This window comes from Pagrus pagrus (genome assembly GCF_965226575.1).
Source record: "Pagrus pagrus genome assembly, chromosome: 15".
NCBI classification, from domain to species: domain Eukaryota; kingdom Metazoa; phylum Chordata; class Actinopteri; order Spariformes; family Sparidae; genus Pagrus; species Pagrus pagrus.
In genome coordinates this window covers 8058133-8079203 of record NC_140199.1, presented here as the reverse complement: position 1 = coordinate 8079203, position 21071 = coordinate 8058133, and the positions used below count along the sequence as shown (strand labels likewise).

General features: G+C 41.8%; 2 protein-coding genes across 4 annotated transcripts; one reads left to right on the top strand and one right to left on the bottom strand.

Moving 5' to 3' along the window:
* Positions 1-1030: 1030 nt before the first annotated feature.
* Positions 1031-12422, top strand: edrf1 (erythroid differentiation regulatory factor 1). 2 transcript variants are annotated; one of them, XM_084376045.1, is made up of 25 exons: positions 1031-1528; positions 2137-2345; positions 3982-4048; positions 4135-4260; positions 4395-4519; positions 4607-4754; positions 5021-5116; positions 5475-5596; positions 5976-6087; positions 6290-6437; positions 6558-6669; positions 7080-7191; positions 7373-7654; positions 7779-7850; positions 7945-8092; positions 8202-8393; positions 8794-8994; positions 9203-9421; positions 9543-9769; positions 9860-10018; positions 10105-10254; positions 10748-10901; positions 11032-11138; positions 11244-11416; positions 11514-12422. In XM_084376045.1, the coding sequence occupies exons 1-25, from the start codon at positions 1436-1438 to the stop codon at positions 11674-11676; spliced, it is 3717 nt and encodes a 1238-aa protein (XP_084232171.1). In that variant the 5' UTR covers positions 1031-1435; the 3' UTR covers positions 11677-12422. The 2 variants fall into 2 exon arrangements, with proteins under 2 accessions (XP_084232171.1, XP_084232170.1); XM_084376044.1 differs by having other exon boundaries at positions 11032-11416.
* Positions 12423-12534: 112 nt separating this feature from the next.
* Positions 12535-20512, bottom strand: dhx32b (DEAH (Asp-Glu-Ala-His) box polypeptide 32b). 2 transcript variants are annotated; one of them, XM_084375133.1, is made up of 12 exons: positions 20355-20512; positions 19241-19370; positions 18935-19128; positions 18032-18407; positions 17709-17945; positions 16199-16292; positions 15967-16116; positions 14999-15190; positions 14764-14904; positions 14412-14602; positions 13487-13677; positions 12535-12931 (listed from the first exon to the last, which is right to left on the bottom strand). In XM_084375133.1, the coding sequence occupies exons 2-12, from the start codon at positions 19307-19309 to the stop codon at positions 12757-12759; spliced, it is 2010 nt and encodes a 669-aa protein (XP_084231259.1). In that variant the 5' UTR covers positions 19310-19370; positions 20355-20512; the 3' UTR covers positions 12535-12756. The 2 variants fall into 2 exon arrangements, with proteins under 2 accessions (XP_084231259.1, XP_084231258.1); XM_084375132.1 differs by lacking the exon at positions 20355-20512 and having other exon boundaries at positions 19241-19703.
* Between the last annotated feature and the right edge of the window lie 559 nt (positions 20513-21071).

The window sequence follows — 21071 nt, the reverse complement described above, 5'->3', positions numbered from 1 at the left end:
CCCTGCGAGATGTGTCTGACCATTATCCAATCCCCTCCCACTGATATAATATAATATAATATAATATAATATAATATAATATAATATAATATAATATAACGAGTACTCCATTGCATTCACCTGAAAGCTGTAGGCAGGTAAAATCTGAATATAATATAATATAATATAATATGATAATATAAAAATATATAATAAAAATATGTTTTAACAAGGAAAACTCTCCCACCTAATATCAGTAATATTAGAAATAGTTATATTATAATATTGGTATTTTCGTGCTGCTAATGTTTCCCAAGAGAACGAAAAAATCCACAAAATGTTTCACTTGAGTATATATATATAATAGTATATTAATATATAGTATTTTATGGCATTTTTTGACATGGATCATTTTTTGTACTAAATGTGGTCTTTTATCAGTCACATGATAATTAAGTTTTATTATGAGGCAAAGCCCCCTATAGGACACAATATTGTAACAAATTACAAAAACTCAATCAGAGACCACAGGATGAAAGCCTGATAATACGGGATGCATGATGAAAAAAATGTTTTTAATGGGATTTAATGGTACATAATATGTACAACAGGTATAGCTGTCTGTCTGTAATATACAGTGTATTATAGACAGTTTAAAAGGGCAAAAATCAAACACCTCTGCCAAAATGTAAACAATATGCATGAATACAGCCAAAATGAAAGTTAAAAATACATAAAACGCATCAACAGTTCATGATTAAGAATAGTCTAAGCACTTGGATTTCAAAATAAAATACCACAGAATGTGCTCAAGTGTTCTAGAAAGATGATCTGTCGGCGCGGGAAGTACTTCCGGTTCATACGTTTTTCTTAATAAGCCGTTTTAGCTGAGAAAAATTAGGTGTGATGCGCTGATATTCTAATTTAAAAACTATTAAAAGCTGTCGTGTATATTTCTTCTACTTGCGATCGTCGAAATAAGAAAAAAAGGAGTTTGGGAGTTTTTCCTCTTACAGTGAAACCGGAAGTTGTTGTTCGCCTACTGCTCGCGTGTGCCCTGACAACAACAGATTGTCAGGTTGGCAGCAGAGAGAGAGGAGAAGCTGCAGGGTCGTTTAACTACATTAATAAGGGCTAAACATTCACGCTACTAAGGTTAACGAACCTAAAACGGCCTCTCATGTGAGTGTCGTTAAGCTTTAATGTAACAACCGTGCTGTGTAACTAACCTACACTTTTTTTTCACAGCTCCTCGAGTGAGCATTGCTCTTTTGAGGAGCTAGCCTCTCAAGCTAGCACACCAGAGGCATCTCTAACTTTATTGACAGAATTGGCGTGTCTCGCTCGTTGTCCAGCTAATGTATAGATTGTGTATGAGTTGTCCAAGCTATGGATAGGTTGTGAAGTTGTTAAGAGGTCGCCAGTGTTTGCTGGTTTGAACGGTTGTGTGTCCAGTATGAGCGCATCAGCTGGGGACGGAGAGCCTGGGGTCCCCTTCGACATGGAGGAAGTGAGTGGCCCTACCTGCTCAGGAGAGAACAGCAGACATGTAAGTGACAACCCTGACAACAAGGAGGATCTGTTACACTGGCTGTCACTGTATGCTTGCTCATTTACAGTGTTAAATGATAGCCCATATGTCTTCTTGTCCTCCAGCTGCAGTGGCTAATCTATTTACAGACTCAGCAGACACTCCCAGCTGTAGATACTCACCATGAGAGTTGTTTCCAAGCTGAAGGTTCATGTAGAGGGACCAGACTCAACTCCAGCCTCAGTCAGTGATAGGAGTCGACTGATATGGCTTTTTCGCGGCTGATACCGATTATTAGAAATGAAGGAGACTGAAAACCGATATTTAGGACCGATATTTGTCAATAGTTACTTTGCAGTTTCAGATTATTCAGTGTTTACAGGCTATTAATTGTGACATGTAACTAATCAGATATTGTTGTAGGCGGGGCATTGTGTGAGAGGATGAGAGCATCAGAGACAAATAAGTATATATTAAATTAGTTTATTTTATCGACAGAAAAATCACTCATACCGCTTATTGAAAAATGCTGATTATCGGCCCCAACAATCTGTCTACCCCTAGTCAGTGATTCCTGGTCATAGTTATTTACACAGATGTTGATGTTTTACTTTATCATCATGAAGGATCCTGCAGTATGCACAGGCAACAGTGAAATAAAGAGCCGTGCCGTGGTGAAGTACTCTGCCGCCCCACCTCCTACCAGCTACGCCCTGCTGCAGGAGAAGACGGACCTGAAGCTGCCTCCTGCTAACTGGCTGAGAGAAAACCCCCAGCTGGGCAGCGCTGGTACCACTATATTAGGGTCCAGCAGCAAGAGCAAGCCTTTTTCCAGGTATATTATCAAGAAGAAATACTATTACCACAACTGATATTTGTTGCTTTAGTATAAAACTTTAAAATACTGACGATTTGGGTTGGCAGCTCAGGTCGGACGCCAACCCAAAGCATCTTTGTCCTGGAAGTTACATTTTGTTGCTTTATTAAAGGGAGTACACTGTAGCCCTGCAATATGATGTTGAAACTGTTATAGATAGGTGTTTTCAACTTTATAGTCATTTTGGGGTCTGTAGTTTTTGGTGTTTTTAATTGCATTATACTGAGAGGTATTTATAATATTTTATCCACCCCATTTATATCAATAAGGGTAAACTAAATATTAGAAACACCTCTCATTACTTACGTCGGCATGTTAAGTTGTAATACGTTGCCGAAGATCACATGTTGAGTTAAGTTTAAACCACTTTGAAACACACGTACCCTTCACAGTTTGGGTGAGATAAAAATGTGTGAAGACTAGAGGTGTGTGGATCTTCGCTGGCCTCACGATTCAATTGAAGTACTATTACGATTCACTCATCAACAATTCGAATGCGCAATGATTCTCAATGTCAGACTACAACATCCTTCAAAATAAAAACCTGCATCTTTTCAATACAAATATCTGTTTGACCCATCTCAGTACGTAAACATTACAAGTGTGCTGTACTCTACAAAAATAGCAGGTCAAAGACAGACCACTTCCTGTAAGTAGCATCATCACACACCGCTCTCATAGTTGGACAGAAAGGTTGACAGCGCCTGCTCAATTCTTGGCTGATTAGCTGCACTGGCTGTCTTCTTTATGGTGGCAGACGTACAGCTCAGGGTGGAAACAGCTAACATGGTTCGTAATTGATGTGAAGCAGATTTTACCAACAATTTGTGTTTCCCAGTTAGTTAGACGTGCCAAGAGATTTACTGTCAAAATCCTGTTTTTTTAACACTCCATGCTGAATTCTGCCTCCCTCCCCCAGCATGTTAAAGTAATGTTAACCTAATATTCAAAAGTAATCCAGTGCAAGAGAGGGACAATGTAACTTTTCAAGTTTATTTTCAATGCGAGGCTGGAGAATCATTAATCAACATTAGTAGGCTGTAATTTTGTGTTGGCTAACAACTCCTGATTACCCTCTGTCGATGCGTCGATGCAGGATCTTCCATCACACCTCTACGGATGACAGATTGAGATCTTGTGAATATGTCTTTCTGTGAGACGACATAAGTCAAAGTCTTGTTCATTGCACTGCTTGATTGCGGAAACCTGCGAGGCAGATGGCTTCTGCTGTTTGTCTAAGTGCACTCGTGAAGACTGATTGGTACTCACTGTCTATCCATATTAGGCAGAGTGTGTGTTGGACTCAATGCATTCTACATATTGCCAACTATATTTAAAACAGAACTATATAAAATACAGCAAAGATGCCTCTAACAAGAAGCACTGGATAACTTATCACTGCATAGCTGAAATAATCCTCAATAAGCTGTGTTTATTTTGGGGTTATCAGAGGCTAAATCACAGATAGTGATTCATCTGAAGAAGCCTTTTCTCGGCCAGTGAATATCATCAAATCTTTAATTAGTTTGACCCTAATCCTTATCATCATTTGCAAACACTCAGTAGTGATTAAGTTCCTTTTCTTCTTCTCTAGTTTTGGGATGGCGTACGAGTTCATCGACTGCATCGGGGATGATGTTGATGTGGTATCAGACTCGGAGGTTTGTGCAGCTGCGGCAAAGCCAAGTTTTCTGTTTTTAACGTGCATATACACTCGATTGTTAACATTGTTTCCTGTCACATTCAGAACATCAAGAAGCTTTTGAAAATTCCCTACAGCAAGTCCCACGTCAGTATGGCCGTTCACCGAGTCGGTAGGACATTGTTGTTGGATGACCTGGACATTCAAGAGCTCTTCATGAGATCCTCTCAGGTGCAGCAAGGCTTATTTCAAACTTTTATTTTACTTTATCTAAGATCCCCCCCCCACCCACCTTTTTTCCCATGACAGTAAATTTGAAATATGCTGTTTAAGTAATCGTTTTCTCCCTGCTATGTGTGTTGTAGACAGGAGATTGGACATGGCTGAAAGAGTTTTACCAGCGGCTAATAGATCAGAAGTGGCAGAGGAAAAAGAAGAGTAAAGAGCACTGGTATCAGAAAGCTATCCTGTCAAAGTTCCTCTACTACAGGTGAGAGCTTAGCGTTACAAGAACTATGGAAACAAAGGTGCATTTTTTTCTGGTCTTATCCCATAACACTATCTTTGTTTCCTCCAGTATAAATGGTGACGGTGCTGCAGAGCCTGTACCAGACAACCTGAATGAAGGGGATGAGGAAAATGGAGCAGAGGAGTTCAATACTTCATGGCCCACCGCCTTCACCAGCACATCGTCTGATGCAGAAGAAGCAGATGCGCCCAAGCAGGTACAGCATCTTGGCTATTGGACGGTTATTTAGTAGTTCGCTGATGGGTGAGCCAGACCTGTGATGTGAGATTCAAGATATCTTCTTGATTAGGAGTCAAATATGAGTTCTGTGTGGGCTAGCCATTCACAACTGTCTGTATTTAATATATGAAATATATTAGTTTTTAGATAAAATTAGCTATAGGATGATAGCTAAGCTCATGTTTGTGAGGGTTTTGGTTAACAACGCTTGCACTGACTGTATTGCTCCTTTTAAATGTGCAGGAAAGTGTGGACAGCCAGTTTGCTCTAGGCCAGGTGTGGTCTGTACCCAAAGAGCAAAACCTCCCCATGCTCTTCAACGAAGGGGAGAACAGTCAGGTAGTACAACATTTTATACTCTGTTAATGGTGTAGTACTGTTGTCAGTAGCTTATGTACAATAATGCAAGACAGTGTGCTGTTATGAACAAGGGCATGGAAATATAGAATAGTTTACCATCATTACACATGTAAATAGTAAGTAACTTTGCTTTTCTCTGTTTTGCAAGCTGTATTAAATGTTTTAATGACTACAGACATAATGTGGATACTGTTGTTTTGAATTATGATTTGTTTTGTTACATTGTGCCTATTGTTTTCTATTATGATGTATTTTCTTTTTTACTTGTGTGGAAATAAATAAATAATGTACACCTTCATACACTGTTAAATACTGTTCGATGTGATTTGTTTGACAGGGTTTAAGAAACGACTTTGTGCGAAACATCATGTGGACGTTTGAGGATATCCACATGTTGGTTGGGTCCAACATGCCTATTTTTGGAGGTGGTCGCTATCCTGCCGTCAGTCTGAGACTCAGGTTGGAATTTTAAACCATTTTCTTTCATCTGGGATCTGAAATTAACTTTCATTTAGGGAGAGAATGATTATTTCATTGTGCAATTTTACTTGTGTTAGATGATTCTCTTGCCTTGTTTTGGAGTGTTATTTTAGATGTCTGTGTCAGCAAGATACACATAATGGCATAGAAAATAATAGATGACAAACAGTATGTCAGTGGAGTTTGCACAGTGATTATAGACGGTAAAAATAATTCCTGGCAGGTCAGTTTTTAATTTACGGAGGAAGCGAAGCAGAAATGTATTTTTGGATGCTTTTATCTCCTCAGAATTACACTTTGGTTCAGCTTTATTATTCTTACTTACTCTAACTTCTAACTTCCTCACTGTGTTTTTCAGGGACAACAATAAACCAATCAACATTCTGACAGGTATGGACTACTGGCTCGACAATCTGATGTGTAACGTCCCAGAGCTTGTCATGTGCTTTCACGTCAACGGCATTGTTCAGGTAAATCACTGCTGGCTGTGGGCCAGTGTTATTATCAGCTGTTTGATGTTTCCATAGTTCATCCTCACAGAGGCTGTGTTTTTTTTATAGCAGTCATTTTTAATGGCAGTAAATGTTTTTTAAATCACACGTTTTAGGCTGTTTATTGAAAATGTGGTAATAAATGTCATAATTGTTTTTCACTTTATGGTTTTTCATGCAGAAATACGAGATGATAAAAACAGAGGACATCCCTCATCTGGAGAACTCGACTTTCTCCACAAGGGTGGTGAAAGACATCGCCCAAAATATCCTCTCCTTCCTCAAATCCAACTGCACCAAAGAGGGTCACACCTACTGGCTCTTCAAAGGTGGGAGATGAGTGAACAGGAATGTCTTTATTCTTCTTTGTAGTAAGTCTGTACTGTACTCCACTGTGCTGTGGGCTTCTCTGTCTTGAAGTTTTCTCATGTTATTTCTTGAATCCACAGCAAGTGGGAGTGACATTGTGAAGCTTTATGATCTTACTACTCTGTGTGAGGAGGCTGAAGAAGAGAAATGTCAGAATCCCTTCACTCTTCCTGTGGCTGTGCTGCTATACAAGTGAGTACGTGGGAAAGACTCAAGAGAGGAGTTACAGTTTTGAAATCCAGGAAAATCATTACATTTGAGGAATTGAATTCCAAGGCTGAAAAGATGAGAAAACATCCAGCATATTTCACATATTATTAATAATTCACAGATAATCGATTGTTAAGGCAGCTTGATTAAAGAGACTTGCATCCCTAACCTGTAGCATGTGTTTATATTAGCTTCAAATATTTGGTTAAGCCAGAATCTATAATTTTATAGACTCCAGGTTCAGTCCGATACCCTTTAAAAGATCACACAAACTAACTAAATTGTTTGTCTTCAACTCATCCTTGTTTATATAAAATATTGTTTGCACATGAGTTAGGCAATACTGGAAGTGTGCAAATGAACTATTGTCTATTTTCTGTTTTGTGGTGCAGAGTCGCCAGCAACTTGATGCTGAAGGCGAGGCAAAACAGAAAGCACTACGGCACAATCAGAACTCTGCTCTTAAACTGTGTCAAACTTCTGGATGAGGAGAGGCATCCCCAGGTAAGCATGGATTTAAAAAAGAAATTGCAATTTCCGGAGATGTATATTCAATCTGTATTTAGACAGCAGGGAAGTAAAAAGTGAAACCACTTGACTAAATCTCAAAAGCCATAGTTTAGATTTGATTGAACCTGACTCCTCCTGATCTGCTCCTGATCTCCTCCATCTCCCGTCTGTTCAGATCATCGCCTCAGCCCACTACATGCTGTCAGAGCTGTTCCAGCTCGACGAGCCTCCCCAAGAAGACGGAGGGGAGTCGCTTCGGGCCGGTGGCTCGGAGGACAGCTATAGCGACGAAGACAGGGAGGAGGAGGAAGAGGAGGAGGAGGAAGAGGAAGAGCTGACAGAGGACAGTGATGAGAACTCCTACAGCTCACAGGATGATAGTAAAGCTGTGGCTGTGATCCGCTCTGTAGGGGAGCTGTCAGTCCCGGAGAAATACAAATCCACTCACCAGATCAGAGTGAGTGCCTCTCTAAATGTTTTTCCTCTACACAGACCGACCTGAGGGAACTGCGTGGCACGTATAGATAAATATCTTGCGCATAAACACCAAAGAATAATGTGTACTTTTCTGATCCCTGCAGCCAAGTTGTGCTTTCCCTGTCTCTCAAGACAAGGAGGAGAAATGCAGACACGTCCTGAGCTACGTACTTAAGGTGCGTCTCTGACTAATATTTATGTTTATTGTGCACAATGACGTGATGTCTCCCAAATAATGTATTAATAATCACTGTAATATCCATTACACAGGGGCTGAAGGCAGTGGATGGCACTATCAAGAAGGAGAGTGATCTCCCAGCTGCAGACCCGAACACGCCTATTCCTCTTAAATATGAGGACAGAAGTGCAATTGGAGCCTGTGCTGCTGAGACAGGCATCTCTCTTCTTCTTGAAAGAGGTCAGTCTACTTCTATCAAAGGATGATTAATATAATGCAGCATAATAAAACAGGAAATAGGTAAGCATTATGGCAAACACCGTGAGACAAACATTTTCCATGTCAACAGTGGGGCCGTTGCAGATGGACAAGAAGTATCCAACACGCTCAGGGATGATGCCCGGCTCCTGGCAGCACCGCATGAAGCTGCAGCTCTTCCTCAAAGCCTCCAAGGCGTACTACGTCCTGTCTGATGCAGCCACTAACCTGCTGAAGTACGGAAGAGCTTTACGCTACATAAAGCTCTCTCTGCAGAGTTATGGTAAGGTTATTTTACTCTGTAGTACACAGGAAACATCGAAACATTTGATGATTTAAGACATTCTTGTCAGTCAGCTCGCAATGCTGGCCATGTGCGGATGAGCAAGAGCAGCAGGGCTTTACCTGAAATAGCTGTTATGAGTTTAATACAAATACTGCAACAACATATTACATTCAGCTGTATACATTACTTAATTACTTCCATTATATGTAAACACATGAAAAGGGATGGTAAACATTGAAGCCATAACATTATTAGACACTACATACAAGCTGGACTCAGATAAAAACAGATTACACACTTCAATATTTGAAGTCAGTAATTAGTAATATATGAAGCAGCACTGTATTAACACATTTATTTCTCATCCCTTCACCTCTTCTTTTATGCTTTCTTCCAGATGCCTACTGTTCAGTGAGCGGTACGCTGCACCCGCAGGTGCTGCAGTTTCACAGTCAGTGCCTGTCTCTCTGTGGGGACATCCAGCTGATGTTGGCCCAGAATGCCAACAACAGAGCAGCTTACCTGGAGGAATACAGCTACCAGACCAAAGAGGACCAGGAGATCCTGCACAGCCTGCACAGGGAGAGCAGCTGCCAGGGTCAGTCAGTAAAGAGAGACAGCCATACAAATCCAAAAGCACACAGTGGATGGCTTTCTTGCTTAATGTGTTGAAATGAGTGTCTTCTCATTCACTCCAGTTCCACCAACATCATTTCATTGCTCTCGTAACTGAAAAATGTCCTATAATATATGTCCTATAAGTTTTTCTCCGCAATTATTTAACTTATTTGTCAATTCTGCTCTAGCTTTCAACATGGCAACAGATCTGGCAACGGACCCAGAGTACCAGCTCTTTGTTAGCAGTAAGTGCTACGAGGCGGCATACGAACTGCTCGACTCAGAGGCTTTGAAAGATCACGGCCCGGATCAGCTGGCGCAGGTGCTCAAAAGGCTGGGAAACATCCGCAACGAGATGGGAGTGTACTACATGAACCAGTCTGCAGCCATGCAGACTGAGAAAGAAGGTATGCTGGATTAATAGACATCAGATTTAGAGAATTACAGCAGAAATAGTGAAATGTATCGCTCTATTCTTCCTCCAAAAATGTTTTCGATTCATGTTGCTGTGGATCTCTCTTCTTCTAGTGAAGAAGTCGGTGTCCGTAGCAGAGCAGGAGATGTGGAAAAAAAGTTTTGCCTTCTTTGAGAAAGGCATGAAGGACTTTGAAGCCATTGGGGACAGAACCAACACAGCCCTGCTGCTGTGTAATACCGGCAGGTTAATGAGAATCTGTGCTCAGGCTCACTGTGCCATGTCTGCTGACCAGAGCAGAGGGGAGTTCTCACCTGAGGAGGCCCTCTACTACAACAAGGTGCCATGTCAAACACTTTAAAATTATTTACTCACTATATTGTTATCTGTCTTGTACCATCTCATTTGTTTCATCTGATTTTAACCGCAGGCCATAGACTACTATTTGCGGGCTATGAGGTCACTGGAGAGCAGAGAGAGCCACACAGCAGTGTGGGACAGTGTAAACTGGGAACTGTCCACTACCTATTTCACCCTGGCTACACTTCTGCAGGACTACGCTCCGTTGTCCAGGAAGGCCCAGGAGCAGGTAGGTTTGAACGCATAATAGTGACGAATATTTTAGTTAAGTTTACTTGGAACTTGAAATCTTCCATCTATGTCTTTTTTTTACAGATCGAGCGGGAGGTGACCGAGGCCATGATGAAGTCCCTGAAGTACTGTGACCTGCAGACTGAGTCGGCTCGTCAGCCGCTCTACCAGTACAGAGCTGCCACCATCCACCACCGCCTGGCCTCCATGTACCACAGCTGCTTCCGCAACCAGGTGGGAAACCTCATAAAAGTGTATAATAATTTAAACAAATAATATATCATTTCTTCTGCTAGGGGTCTCTATGATCAGGGACGAGGTAATGTTCTATTCACATTAGTTTTAATCTCAGTCGTGAAAGTAACTGTAAAGTAAAAGTGCTGTCTTCACTGTGAGTTATAGCTTCAGGTGGCAAAATGTAAGACACTGTTACCTCTCTGGGTTCAAACATGGTTTGAAATGTGGAATAACAAAATATGAAACAATTGTATAGTCATTAATAGACATTTTATTGCAGAAATCTTAAATATTGTATTTTTAAAATGTATTTTTCTTTCATCTGTAAATCAATTTATTTTTTGTCCGTCTTAGCTTGCCTTTTTTTGTTGAAGCCAAAATAAAAATGTCTGATTTTCTGTAAGAAAAAAGGGACTTCACACAGACTGGAATAAAGCAGTGTAATACACACTGAAGGATGTCTGTGTTCTTGGCTCTAATTGTGTGACAGGTGGGGGATGAACACTTGAGGAAGCAGCATCGGAGCCTGGCAGAGCTCCACTACAGCAAGGCTGTCTGTTTGTTCCTCAGCCTCAAAGATGCCCCCTGCGAGCTGCTCCGCACGCTGCTGGAGAGGGTGGCCTTTGCTGAGTTTACTATGGCAGGTGAGTGAGTTCATCATGCTGAATGATGTGGTGTTGTCATAATTTTTGGTTCTGTCTGAAGAATCTGAGAACATAAGAGCATTTCTATCCACAGCCTCTTACAGTAATGTTTCATATTGGGTTTCCACAGGTCAGAGCAGCAACGCGGCTAAGCTAAAGAGCCTGACTGGAGCGATGGAGATCATGACAGAAACTCGCCATGCTTTCCAGCTGATTCACAACGAGCTGCTGGAGGAGGTAAGTCTCAGAGTAGCAAATGAGAATGCTTTCTTGCGCTTACTCATTTTTGCAAAGCTGTGCCTAACCTACAGCCCCGTTTTCCTTTCACTTCTTGTCCTGCAGTTGGGGGAAACAGAACCTGCTGTATCAGCAGAGCCCCCTGATGTGGCCAGTGGCCCCACCTCAGGACTGAACCTCCAGGAAGTGATGAAGTTAATTGGCGTGTTTGAGCCGAGTTTCTCCTTCCTGCTGCTACAGCTGATCAAACTGATGACGACAATGAAACGGAAACCAAGGTGAGCAAGAATCTAAAGCCATCAATGTTTAGCTATTATCCTAAACTTTCACTGTTCTCTTTCCTGAACAACATATATGTTTTTTTTCTTTTTACAGCAATAAGGATGAGGAGGGGTTGAAAACCTATAAGAATGTGTACTCGAAGCTGCTGCGAGCTGAGAAAAACGCGCCTCTCCTCAGCCGGGTCAAGCTCAACATGGAGCTCCTGCAGCAGCTGACCCCGGAGACAGGAAATGACGACACAGGTACGCGTTCATGATAATGGCGCAGCAAGGAGGACATTGAAGACACCACGGCAGACATCTGGAGAAGACTTGACACTTGTCTTCTGCAAAATACTCGAACAGGAGACAATGATTTATAGACCCATTATCAACAGGCACATGCTCAGGCAACACTGTCCTACTCTGAATTACAGTTTTAAAGCTAATTTCACCTCCTGCGCCTTTAAAATGTATTCTTCTTTTTCTAACATTTGCATCATAGGTTTTGAATTGTACATTTTTGTGAAAAGACTTGTAAATTCAGAAAATATTATTTAATTTTCTTATTTCTTACACAGTTCTAGGTCATATGTAAAGCCCCTATGTGTAGGTGTTTGTTGTTGACTGTACCAGACATCACCTGAATATCCTCATTTTTCTACAAACATACGGCAAAAGAATCACGTCTGGTACAGTCACGTGACTTCTACACATATGGGCTGAGATAAACCATTGAGTACAAGCTCAGAAAACGATTCATTTAAATATATAATTGGTGTTTTTGATATTCAATAATACCAATAATGCTGTGAATAAAGTTGAATGAAGTGTGATTGAGGGCTGACATGTTGAAATAAGCTCCTAACGCGTTACTTGCTTTCCAAAACAACAGTGTGCAATAGTTTGGCAACATTCAATGCAAACTCAGAGGCTAGTTTGTCCACATTGCTGTATGTTATACATGTGAGTTTATATCAGCATGGTTTGCTGTGACATGGAAATAAAAAGTTTTTAAATTTTATGCCATGTGTTTCTTTAGATACTCTGTCAAACTCGTACGATAACAGTTTTAGAAATACCTCTGATACTGCCTAAAATGGTGGATACAAATCTAAGTAATCAGACACTGAAAATCAACAATTCAAGTTTTTATTTCATACAACAGTGCACTTTGTACAACTATTCGAAGATAAATACAGGACATAATAATAGTGACAAAAAGATGGGATAACAGGCACAGACGACAGGAAATAGAACGATGTGATCAATAATACAACTATCAAGACCATGTGCCTCTGAGCAAGAACTCCTACTGCTGATTTCCTCACCACCACTGTTCCCGGTGGGCCAGTCAGTCATTGCAGGACACAGCGGTCATTAGTCTGCTCCTCCCGGGGCTCCTCTTGGGAGGTTGGAGGTTTCTCCTCTTGGTACTGAGAGGCTTCATGGTTCAAAATGTTTTGGAGCAAGTCTTTGCTCTCACTCGGTGGTAGATTGAAGAAAAAATACTGTGGCGCCATCTGAATGAACCTAGCAGAGGGAGAGGACGATGTTGTTGGTAAAACACACTCAACAAACAATTTTAAGCAGAATGTAGCAGGTGCAAATTTAATTTTCATTTGCAAACTTGTTTTCAATTCAAAAGGATTTACAGTATCTGCACCTCAAATATTTGAACTGCATTAAACAGAGTCACACATTTCAGGATGTGGGACCTAAGAGAGCATGACAAAAGCTGCACAGCTTTCTCTTCCTCCATTAAGCCGCAGCTGCACATTCACAGGGATCTGTTCAATCCATAATCCCCCCCTCCAACCAGCTGATACTCGCGAACAGGATTATGATACCTCCCCTCACAACCAGCACGAGTAGTCTCTGCTGAACTGGGGCTTTACATCTGCTCCAAAAGGCAAGGGGAATGTGTCTGCCTGATTACTTTTAAGCTTCTTCAAAGATATGAGGGTGGTCTAATGGGTTCTTTTAAAGCTACAAGAGACTCGAGTCTAGTCAGTTATGTAAATGCAACACAAATGTATAATTTAAGATATACAAAAAAAAAACAAATGTTAACAAGCTGAGACTTACTGCTCCGGTGTTATGGGAGTTATGGTGCGGAGACAGTTGTCCTCAGCGAAGGAGTGCTCATGGTACAGTACCCACGCTGGCAGGCCTAGCTTGGGGCTCTTGGCACCGTAGGCAGACAGAGGATGGATCTGTGCCACATGCTTGTGGGTCAGAATGAAGTAGTTCCCTGATCCGTCCACATCCCGCGCCACCTGAGGGAAATCACAGCCACAGCCAGATGGAGAGGCTGGAGTCACTAACGCAAGAGTACTCTTTTAAATAATCCAAACACAAAATGCTTCTGTACAGTCATTCTTCTGTTTTTGACAGTAAAATAAAAGCCAATATTTGAAGAATATGTACATTTGAAACAGTTACAGCAGTAAAACACAGTGTCTACAGGTATCAAACACTTAAATTCAATGCTTTTTAAGACCTTTTCAGGATCATTTTTAACCAGATTTAAGACTGATTTCTTATACAAGCACCGCATGTATAAAGGTATGAAGTATATATGTGGTCCTGTGCAGAGATGTTTTTTATGTTTTATGTATGGTTATTACAGTGAGTTAGGTTAATCTACACTTTGCTAACAGGTAAGGGTGAGTATAAAGCAAAAAGAAAGTATTGGGTTCAGTGGCAGGTTTAAAAAGTTGTGACAAAAAGAAATTAAAAGATGGATAAATTAAATTAGATAAAAGGTTCAGTTAAGACTTCACAAATTCAAATTTAAGATTATTTGATGTCGCCTAATACTTGAATAAAAGTGTGAAAGCCATCAGTTTAAAACCAAAGATGAGCTCAACTCCATGTATTGCAGCTCAATAATAATTTAGATTATTTTGTTGAGTATGCAATGATTTATTTGATTAGTTCTACACTTTTAAATGAATCCCCAACTATATACTATAATCAATTAACGAGTCTGAGAGTTGTGTTATCTGACCTGCATGAAGAAACCTGCCAGCAGGGCTCTCTTAATGCTGAGGGTGTTGCTCCGGGAGCCGAAGGCGGGCACTGAGACAGGAAGCTCGATCCTCTTCAGGGTGTCGGTGAGCTCAGCACGAAGAGCGTCGGCCATCAGCAGAGCAGCGTGGTTCAGGTAGAAATCCTGACACCACTTCTCCACATTACAGTCTAACAAGGGGAGAGGACGGAGCCAGAGAGGATTTTAGGAAGGCAGAATTAATGATGAAGACACAGGGATCATAATCAATATAATGGATTTTTTTCTTCTTTATTCAGTCATCTCTCGAGTGTTTGTGTGTTTCCATGTAGGTTATGCTCTCTAAACTCACGTGGGTCCTGCTGGCACTGTTTAAAGGCCTTGTAGATATTGATTAGTGTGAAGTGGTCTCCCTCAGGGTGCTGGAACTTCATGTGGCACTGCGTCGCTTCTGGCCTCAGGTCCACAGAGGGAACCGTGAAGCAAGTTGGTGCTAAAATATGACATGTGCAACTTAGAAAACATGTTTTTGCACATGTATTTGGTATTAATTTATCTGTTTGATATGCCCGACCGGCCTACGTTACCTGATAGCATGGCAGCTATGATGACCACCTCGCTGACACAGTCAAACTCACAGGAGGCGAGCAGAGTTTTGGCCATTTGGGGCTCCAGGGGGAACTCAGACATGATGATGCCCATCTCAGACAGGTTGCCATCATTATCCAAAGCTGCCAGGTAGTCCAGCTCCTCCAAAGCCTGCATTAGACCTTCAGGATCTGGGTTGGAAAGGGTTTTGGATTACACATTAAACAAAATTGAATCTATGTTGGGTGAAAACTAGGAACCAAATCCCTCAGAGATCCATGTCTTTACAACTGTCTAGTATTTGAACTAGGAGATTATTAATTACATACAAACACAGTTTGACTGAAACTGTTGCGGATTGTTTTTCAGTTTTCATGCTGTCCAAACTGTAATCCAAAGTGGTGACCCACTGGGACAATCCCTCTACAGTACACTGGCACCCTGCTGGGCACGCTTTGGTAAAAAGCCAGCATTAGATTAGGATTTTATAATCGTCAGCAACATCTGCCGAGCATCACTATGCAAAATGAAAAGTCTTTCGTGCTACAAATTAGATTTGCTTCTCTGTTTTTGCAACAACCATGTTTTTGGATGAGCATCACGATGAAACAAAGAGACTCCCACACACCAACACTATGATAATGCTCTAATCAACTAATGGGAGGCTGAGCGTGTGTGTGTGTGTGTGAGTGTGTGTGTGTGTGTTGTGTTAGTGGGGGTGAATAAATCCGGGGGAACAAAAGCACATGGAAGCAGGTCAGCTCTAAAAAGGATGCTTGCAGAACAGGAGCTGTCAGTTCTGCTGAGGCACGGCTCACTGCCCTCCAATAAAAAAAAGTTCCTGTCTGCTGGAACAAAAGGGGACGGACTGACTGAACCCCGAATTCATCTGATCATCACTGAGGACAAAACAAACTGCCACAAACACATCCTCCATGTTTATTTTGTCCCTTCATGCGAACCTCACCTGGCCTGTCCACGAAGTCGCAGTGACGCAGTCCGGCGATCTCCATCCTCCTCAAGAAGAGCACAGTGGACGTGATGTCAGACTCCACGATGTGCGGCCGTGTCTCCGCAGGAAGCTGCCTGTCCTCCGGGTACAGACAGAAACACTTGCCTGAAGGGACAGAAAGATCCTTTTTAGATCAGGACAGCAGCGAGGAACATTTAACACTGATGTTACCAGTTTAACTTGTCACCTGTTGGACCTGCCAGCTGTTTGCGACTCTTGGCTTGACCTTTGCTGATTGGCTGAATGATGACTGAGTTTGTTCTGATCCTGGGGTTGTAAATCTGGAATGGCATCAGTGTGTTATAGTTATATAAAGAAACGTACAATTAGTACATAACACTCCAGCTTCATAACATTCACAGACAGACATCATACAGACATGAACAGACAAAACATAAAAAACTAGTTTATCTATCGAACAGTATATAAAGTAGATCAGTGGTTCTCAAACTTTTTCACATTTCTGCAAAACAAGTACTTTTACTTTCTTACTCTCTGCTCTTAACTCAAGTAGGATCCTGAATGCAGGACTTCCTGGTATTACTTTTACTCAAGTAAAGTATCTGAATACTTCGTCCACTGCTGATTAAATATTATGACATTTAATGAAACATTCACACAAATCTACTAGAAATATAATCTCATCTCAAAAACAGATATTTAATAACAACACAGGGAATTTATTTATTCCCAAGGTGACTGTAGGTGTCTAGACTGCAACATGATTCTTGTAATGAACAATACATAATAACATAATATTTTAACTCTTATTTGAACTAGAACAGCACTCAGCAGAGCGCACACCTCCACCAAGGCCCAACAGTCCTCTTTTGTACTCACTCATAGATACCAGCCACCTCTACATCAAGATCCATGCATTATTCTCTGAGAAATTAACCAAAATGTCAAAAAATGTGCCGTCTCACATTATTAAAGAAAGGGAGAAGAAGTTCCTGGACCCGTCCCTTTATTCGGATCTGCACCAAGTTAATGGGGTCTATTCTATTCCATTCTTCTTTTAAATCACTTCTTAAAACCCACTTTTATAGACCTGCTTTCATGTGAAGTCATCCTTTTTAACTGAATTTTCATCTTTCAGTCTTTCATTCCTTTTACTGCTTTTAGTCCATTTATTATCTGTTCCTCCCTTGTGGTCTTTTTTTTCATTTTTCTTACTGTCCTTTACTGCTTTTGTTTGTTATTTGTAATCTTTATTCCTTTTACTGCTCACAATCTTTATTATCTGTTCGTAATTCCTCTGATGTGACGTCATCTTCTTATCGTCCCTTTTGCTTTTATTCATTTCTATTCATCTATTAATTTTTCTCCTCTCTCTCTTCTTTTTCTGTGACTTTGCCTGTTTTATCACTTTTATTCCTTTTACTTGTGATGACTCATATTGTCTTTCTGTGTTTTTACATTTTCTGTAGAAAAGACTAGACTTCCTTGTGTTTGGTTTGGCTGTTGAATCAAAGCACTTTCTAAACTCTGTTTTTAAAGGTGCTGTAAATAAAGTTTATTATTATTTATTTATTTATTATATTCTGGACCATCCTCCATCCAAGTTGTGTGATAATCTGTTCAGTAGTTTTTGTGTAATCCTGCTGACAAACCAACCAACAAACATACGCACACGGGTGAAAACATAACCTCACCACCTTGGCAGGTGTAACCAAAACAAACAAGGACTGACTTACATTTCTTTTCTCCAGCCCGGCATCAATGACGAAGCTTATCGAGCTAACAGCCCAGAAGAAGTCCTCGTTCGGGCTGGATGTTAGGAACACTCTGCGGGTCCGGCCTGTCTCCTCCTCCCCCAGGATTGGTAGATTCCCAGGCTGGCCGGGGTGCACAGCGACGGGCAGGAGCTCACCCAGATCAGGAGGTAGGCTGTGCCTCTCATGACACAGGATGTCATGGGCCAGATCTATCTCCTGGTAGAGCGTGAAGGAAAAAGAAAGTCAGAGGAAGACATATTTCAGATTCAATCATTTATGAGGTGCTATTTTTTTTTTTTTACCTGCGTTGTCACCAGAAACACGACCACATCTCCTCCCTCTTCAGAGCGGTGGATCTCCAGCACCAAACGGAGAGCTGAGCAGAAGTAGCCGTCGCCTGTGCTGCTGTACACCACCTCCCCTGCGACCGGGCTCTCCAGGCGAATCAGAGGCACGGCTGACCTGGTAAAGTGTGCCAGCTGTTTGGGTTCGGGTTCAACGGCTGTGAGGAGGACCACGCGGAGCTCCGGCCTCTGCAGGGCAATGTCCTTCAGCAGACCCTGGAGTACATCAGTGGCTACGGTCCTCTGGTGGGCCTGGTCCACGACGACAACCCCGTAGCGCTCGAGCAAAGGGTCTGACATCATCTCTCTGAGGAGCATGTCGTCTGTGCAGTACCTGTGGTGGGAGGGAGGGAGGACACTGTATTCAAACTCATTATAGCTCAAATAAATCCTTAGATTTCTTTCTTTAGGCTGAAAAAGTGAAGCAATACATTCAGGAAATCCATTTAAAATACCTCAGAATGGCATCTTAATGAAAGGCACTTTTCTACACGTCAGCTTTGCCCCCATTAGTGTAATTTACTCTCATAATTAGTCCAGGGAGTGGATCCTTGCGTACTTGGCGCCTGCCTGTTTATCTCATCTCCCTCCCCTCAATGTGCTGGGTCTCTTTGTTCCCCAGCTGACTTATGAGGGACCCACATGAGGGAGCGTGACATATGGGCAGACAGGGAGCCGGGCAGCTGTGGAGGAGCCCCTGAAAAGAGCCCCCTCAAGCCTTTTGTTCACTCGCTCTCTTGAGAACAAGAAGAGGCGGGGTGATTTAGCTGTGTGTGTCGGGGGCATGCTTCAATGTAACCCCGGGAAGAGGAAAGAATCGGACGGAGGAACACTACGTAGAAAGCAGCTGCGTTAGCGTACCTGAGGACTGTGTCACTCGTGCCACATGTTTCCAAAGGGATGCTGTACCCGACTTCGTGGCCAATGTTGACATCCATCTCATCAGCCACTCTCAAGGCGAGATCAACTGCCTGTTGAGCGTGAATCTGGGTGCAAACCACCATGCCATGCTGGAACTGGACTGACAGGCAGAATTCAGCACACCACTGAGGAATCTGTTTCAAAATAAGAGTCAGATAAGTTGTCCACTTTACAGTAAGTGGGTTGAGAGTGAGACAGCTTGATTATCTTAAAGTGCAGTGCAATCGAATGCCAAACAGTACTCACTTGAGAACTCCTCCCAGTTTTAGCAGAGCCACTGACAACAACAAACTGTCCTTTGGCCAAAGTGTCCATAAAATCACACTTTGCTTTCCACACTGGCAGCTCTTCCCTTTCTCTCAGCAATTTGTAAAACCTGGAGGAATAAGGCAGTCCATCAAACTGATTGAGCTCCAAAATGTCATCATACTCTTTGTCTCCTGGACTCAAAGCTTCTGCGTCTGAACAACAGGGCGATTTCCCCTCAAAACAGTCCTCTCCAGTTAAACTGGTAATGTCCTCCGCCATCGCGAGTGAGCTGCCAGTCCGTCCGGCTCAGACTTCATTTAACAGATCCACAGAAGTGAAGTTTGGAAATCTGCAGCTCTCAGTAAACTGTTGGACAGCACACACGCACACACACACACACCGCCGCTGCAAGTGAAGCCAAATGAAAGGCTCACTAGGCGGCCAGCCCAGTGTTGTCATGTGGCCACTAATCCCATAGAAGTGCGGTCATCAACAGATGACACACACACACACACACACACACACTGTTGTGAGAACAGAGATAGATGGGCAGTCTGGTGTTTACAATGAGAACTGGCTCTCACACAAAGGCCACAAGCTGTACACAGTGTCATAGTGTAAAATGCATTTATTTATCAAGTGTGGTTTAATTTAGCAATTTAGAAACTGTTTATCTCAGCTGTTGACAAACCACTAATTTATTTCTGCAGCCAAGAAGCGAGAGTGGTGTCAGAGGATGAAGACCTGTAAAACTAAGAGGTTCAGCCTCCACAGTGTTACTGCACACACAACAGCCTGCAGCTTTACAGTTGTAGACTAAGAAAGACAAAACAAATTAAAAATGCCCTAATGGTAAAGTAAATATTCTGACTTAATCTTTCTTTCATTATTTTTTAACTTATTATGACTTTTCTCTAGCTGAAGCCAACCCTGATTAATTTGCATTTTAGTTATCTAACGTTAGCTTAGCTATGTTTAGGATCGGGTGGGCTCAGAGGGAAACAGCTAGCCTGGTCTAAAGTTAGCTAAATACACCCACCAGCACCTCTGCAGTTAATTAATGAACACATTTATATATTGTTACAAAGCGACAATTCTTAACATTACCTACTTTAAATGTAGTTATTGGAGTGTGTTTGAGTAAGGAACAGACTCTGCCTAGCGCCAAGTACGGGTATATTTTCCGTATGGCGAGTTAATATCATAAAGCTTCCCGGCACACTGACAGTTTGGACAGAAACAAGTTTGACGTCGCTTTGTAGGCACATCAACAGGGACATCATGATGCGTCAAGTGCATCTCATAAAATCTATACTCGAATGGCAACGAAGGTTTCTACAGAAGCCCTAAAGGGCCATGCATTCATACATTTTATTTCCTCCGTTTTCCCGTGATAACGAGTTAATTTCATGTGTTTTCTCGAAATCTCGAGTTATTATCTCGAAATAACAACTGCCGTTTTCCCGAGATAACAGGATAATTTTCTCAAGATCTAGAGATAACGATATAATTAATTCGAGATCTCGAGATAATGGCTGTGATATGATAGGCCTGAGATTATGGAGACCCTACAGGAAGACCCGCCTCTACTCTGCTCTGATTGGCTCTGACCCTGACATAGTTTCTATGCCTAACCAACTCACTTCTCCTCATCCCTGAACTGGAAACTGGAAACTAAAATCCTCACCTGTCCTCAAAAGTTGATATATATTTTTGTTTATCTCAGAAGGTAAAAAGAATAAGGATATTTCCTAGAATGTCAAACTCCCCACTTCCCACTAACATTGTTACAGATTTTTAAAAATGTTTTTTAAGGACCACTGGTGGC

Excerpts from the sequence above, each read along its gene's own strand:
- edrf1 (XM_084376044.1), top strand. The coding sequence starts at position 1,436 with ATGAGCGCATCAGCTGGGGACGGAGAGCCTGGGGTCCCCTTCGACATG. Across the intron at positions 6,670-7,079 it reads GTGGCTGTGCTGCTATACAA|AGTCGCCAGCAACTTGATGC; the intron begins GTGAGTACGTGG and ends TTTGTGGTGCAG. Across the intron at positions 7,192-7,372 it reads ATGAGGAGAGGCATCCCCAG|ATCATCGCCTCAGCCCACTA; the intron begins GTAAGCATGGAT and ends CCGTCTGTTCAG.
- dhx32b (XM_084375132.1), bottom strand. The coding sequence starts at position 19,522 with ATGGCGGAGGACATTACCAGTTTAACTGGAGAGGACTGTTTTGAGGGG. Across the intron at positions 17,946-18,031 it reads TGTTTCTGGTGACAACGCAG|GAGATAGATCTGGCCCATGA; the intron begins GTAAAAAAAAAA and ends ACGCTCTACCAG. Across the intron at positions 14,603-14,763 it reads ACAGTGCCAGCAGGACCCAC|ACTGTAATGTGGAGAAGTGG; the intron begins GTGAGTTTAGAG and ends TCCCCTTGTTAG.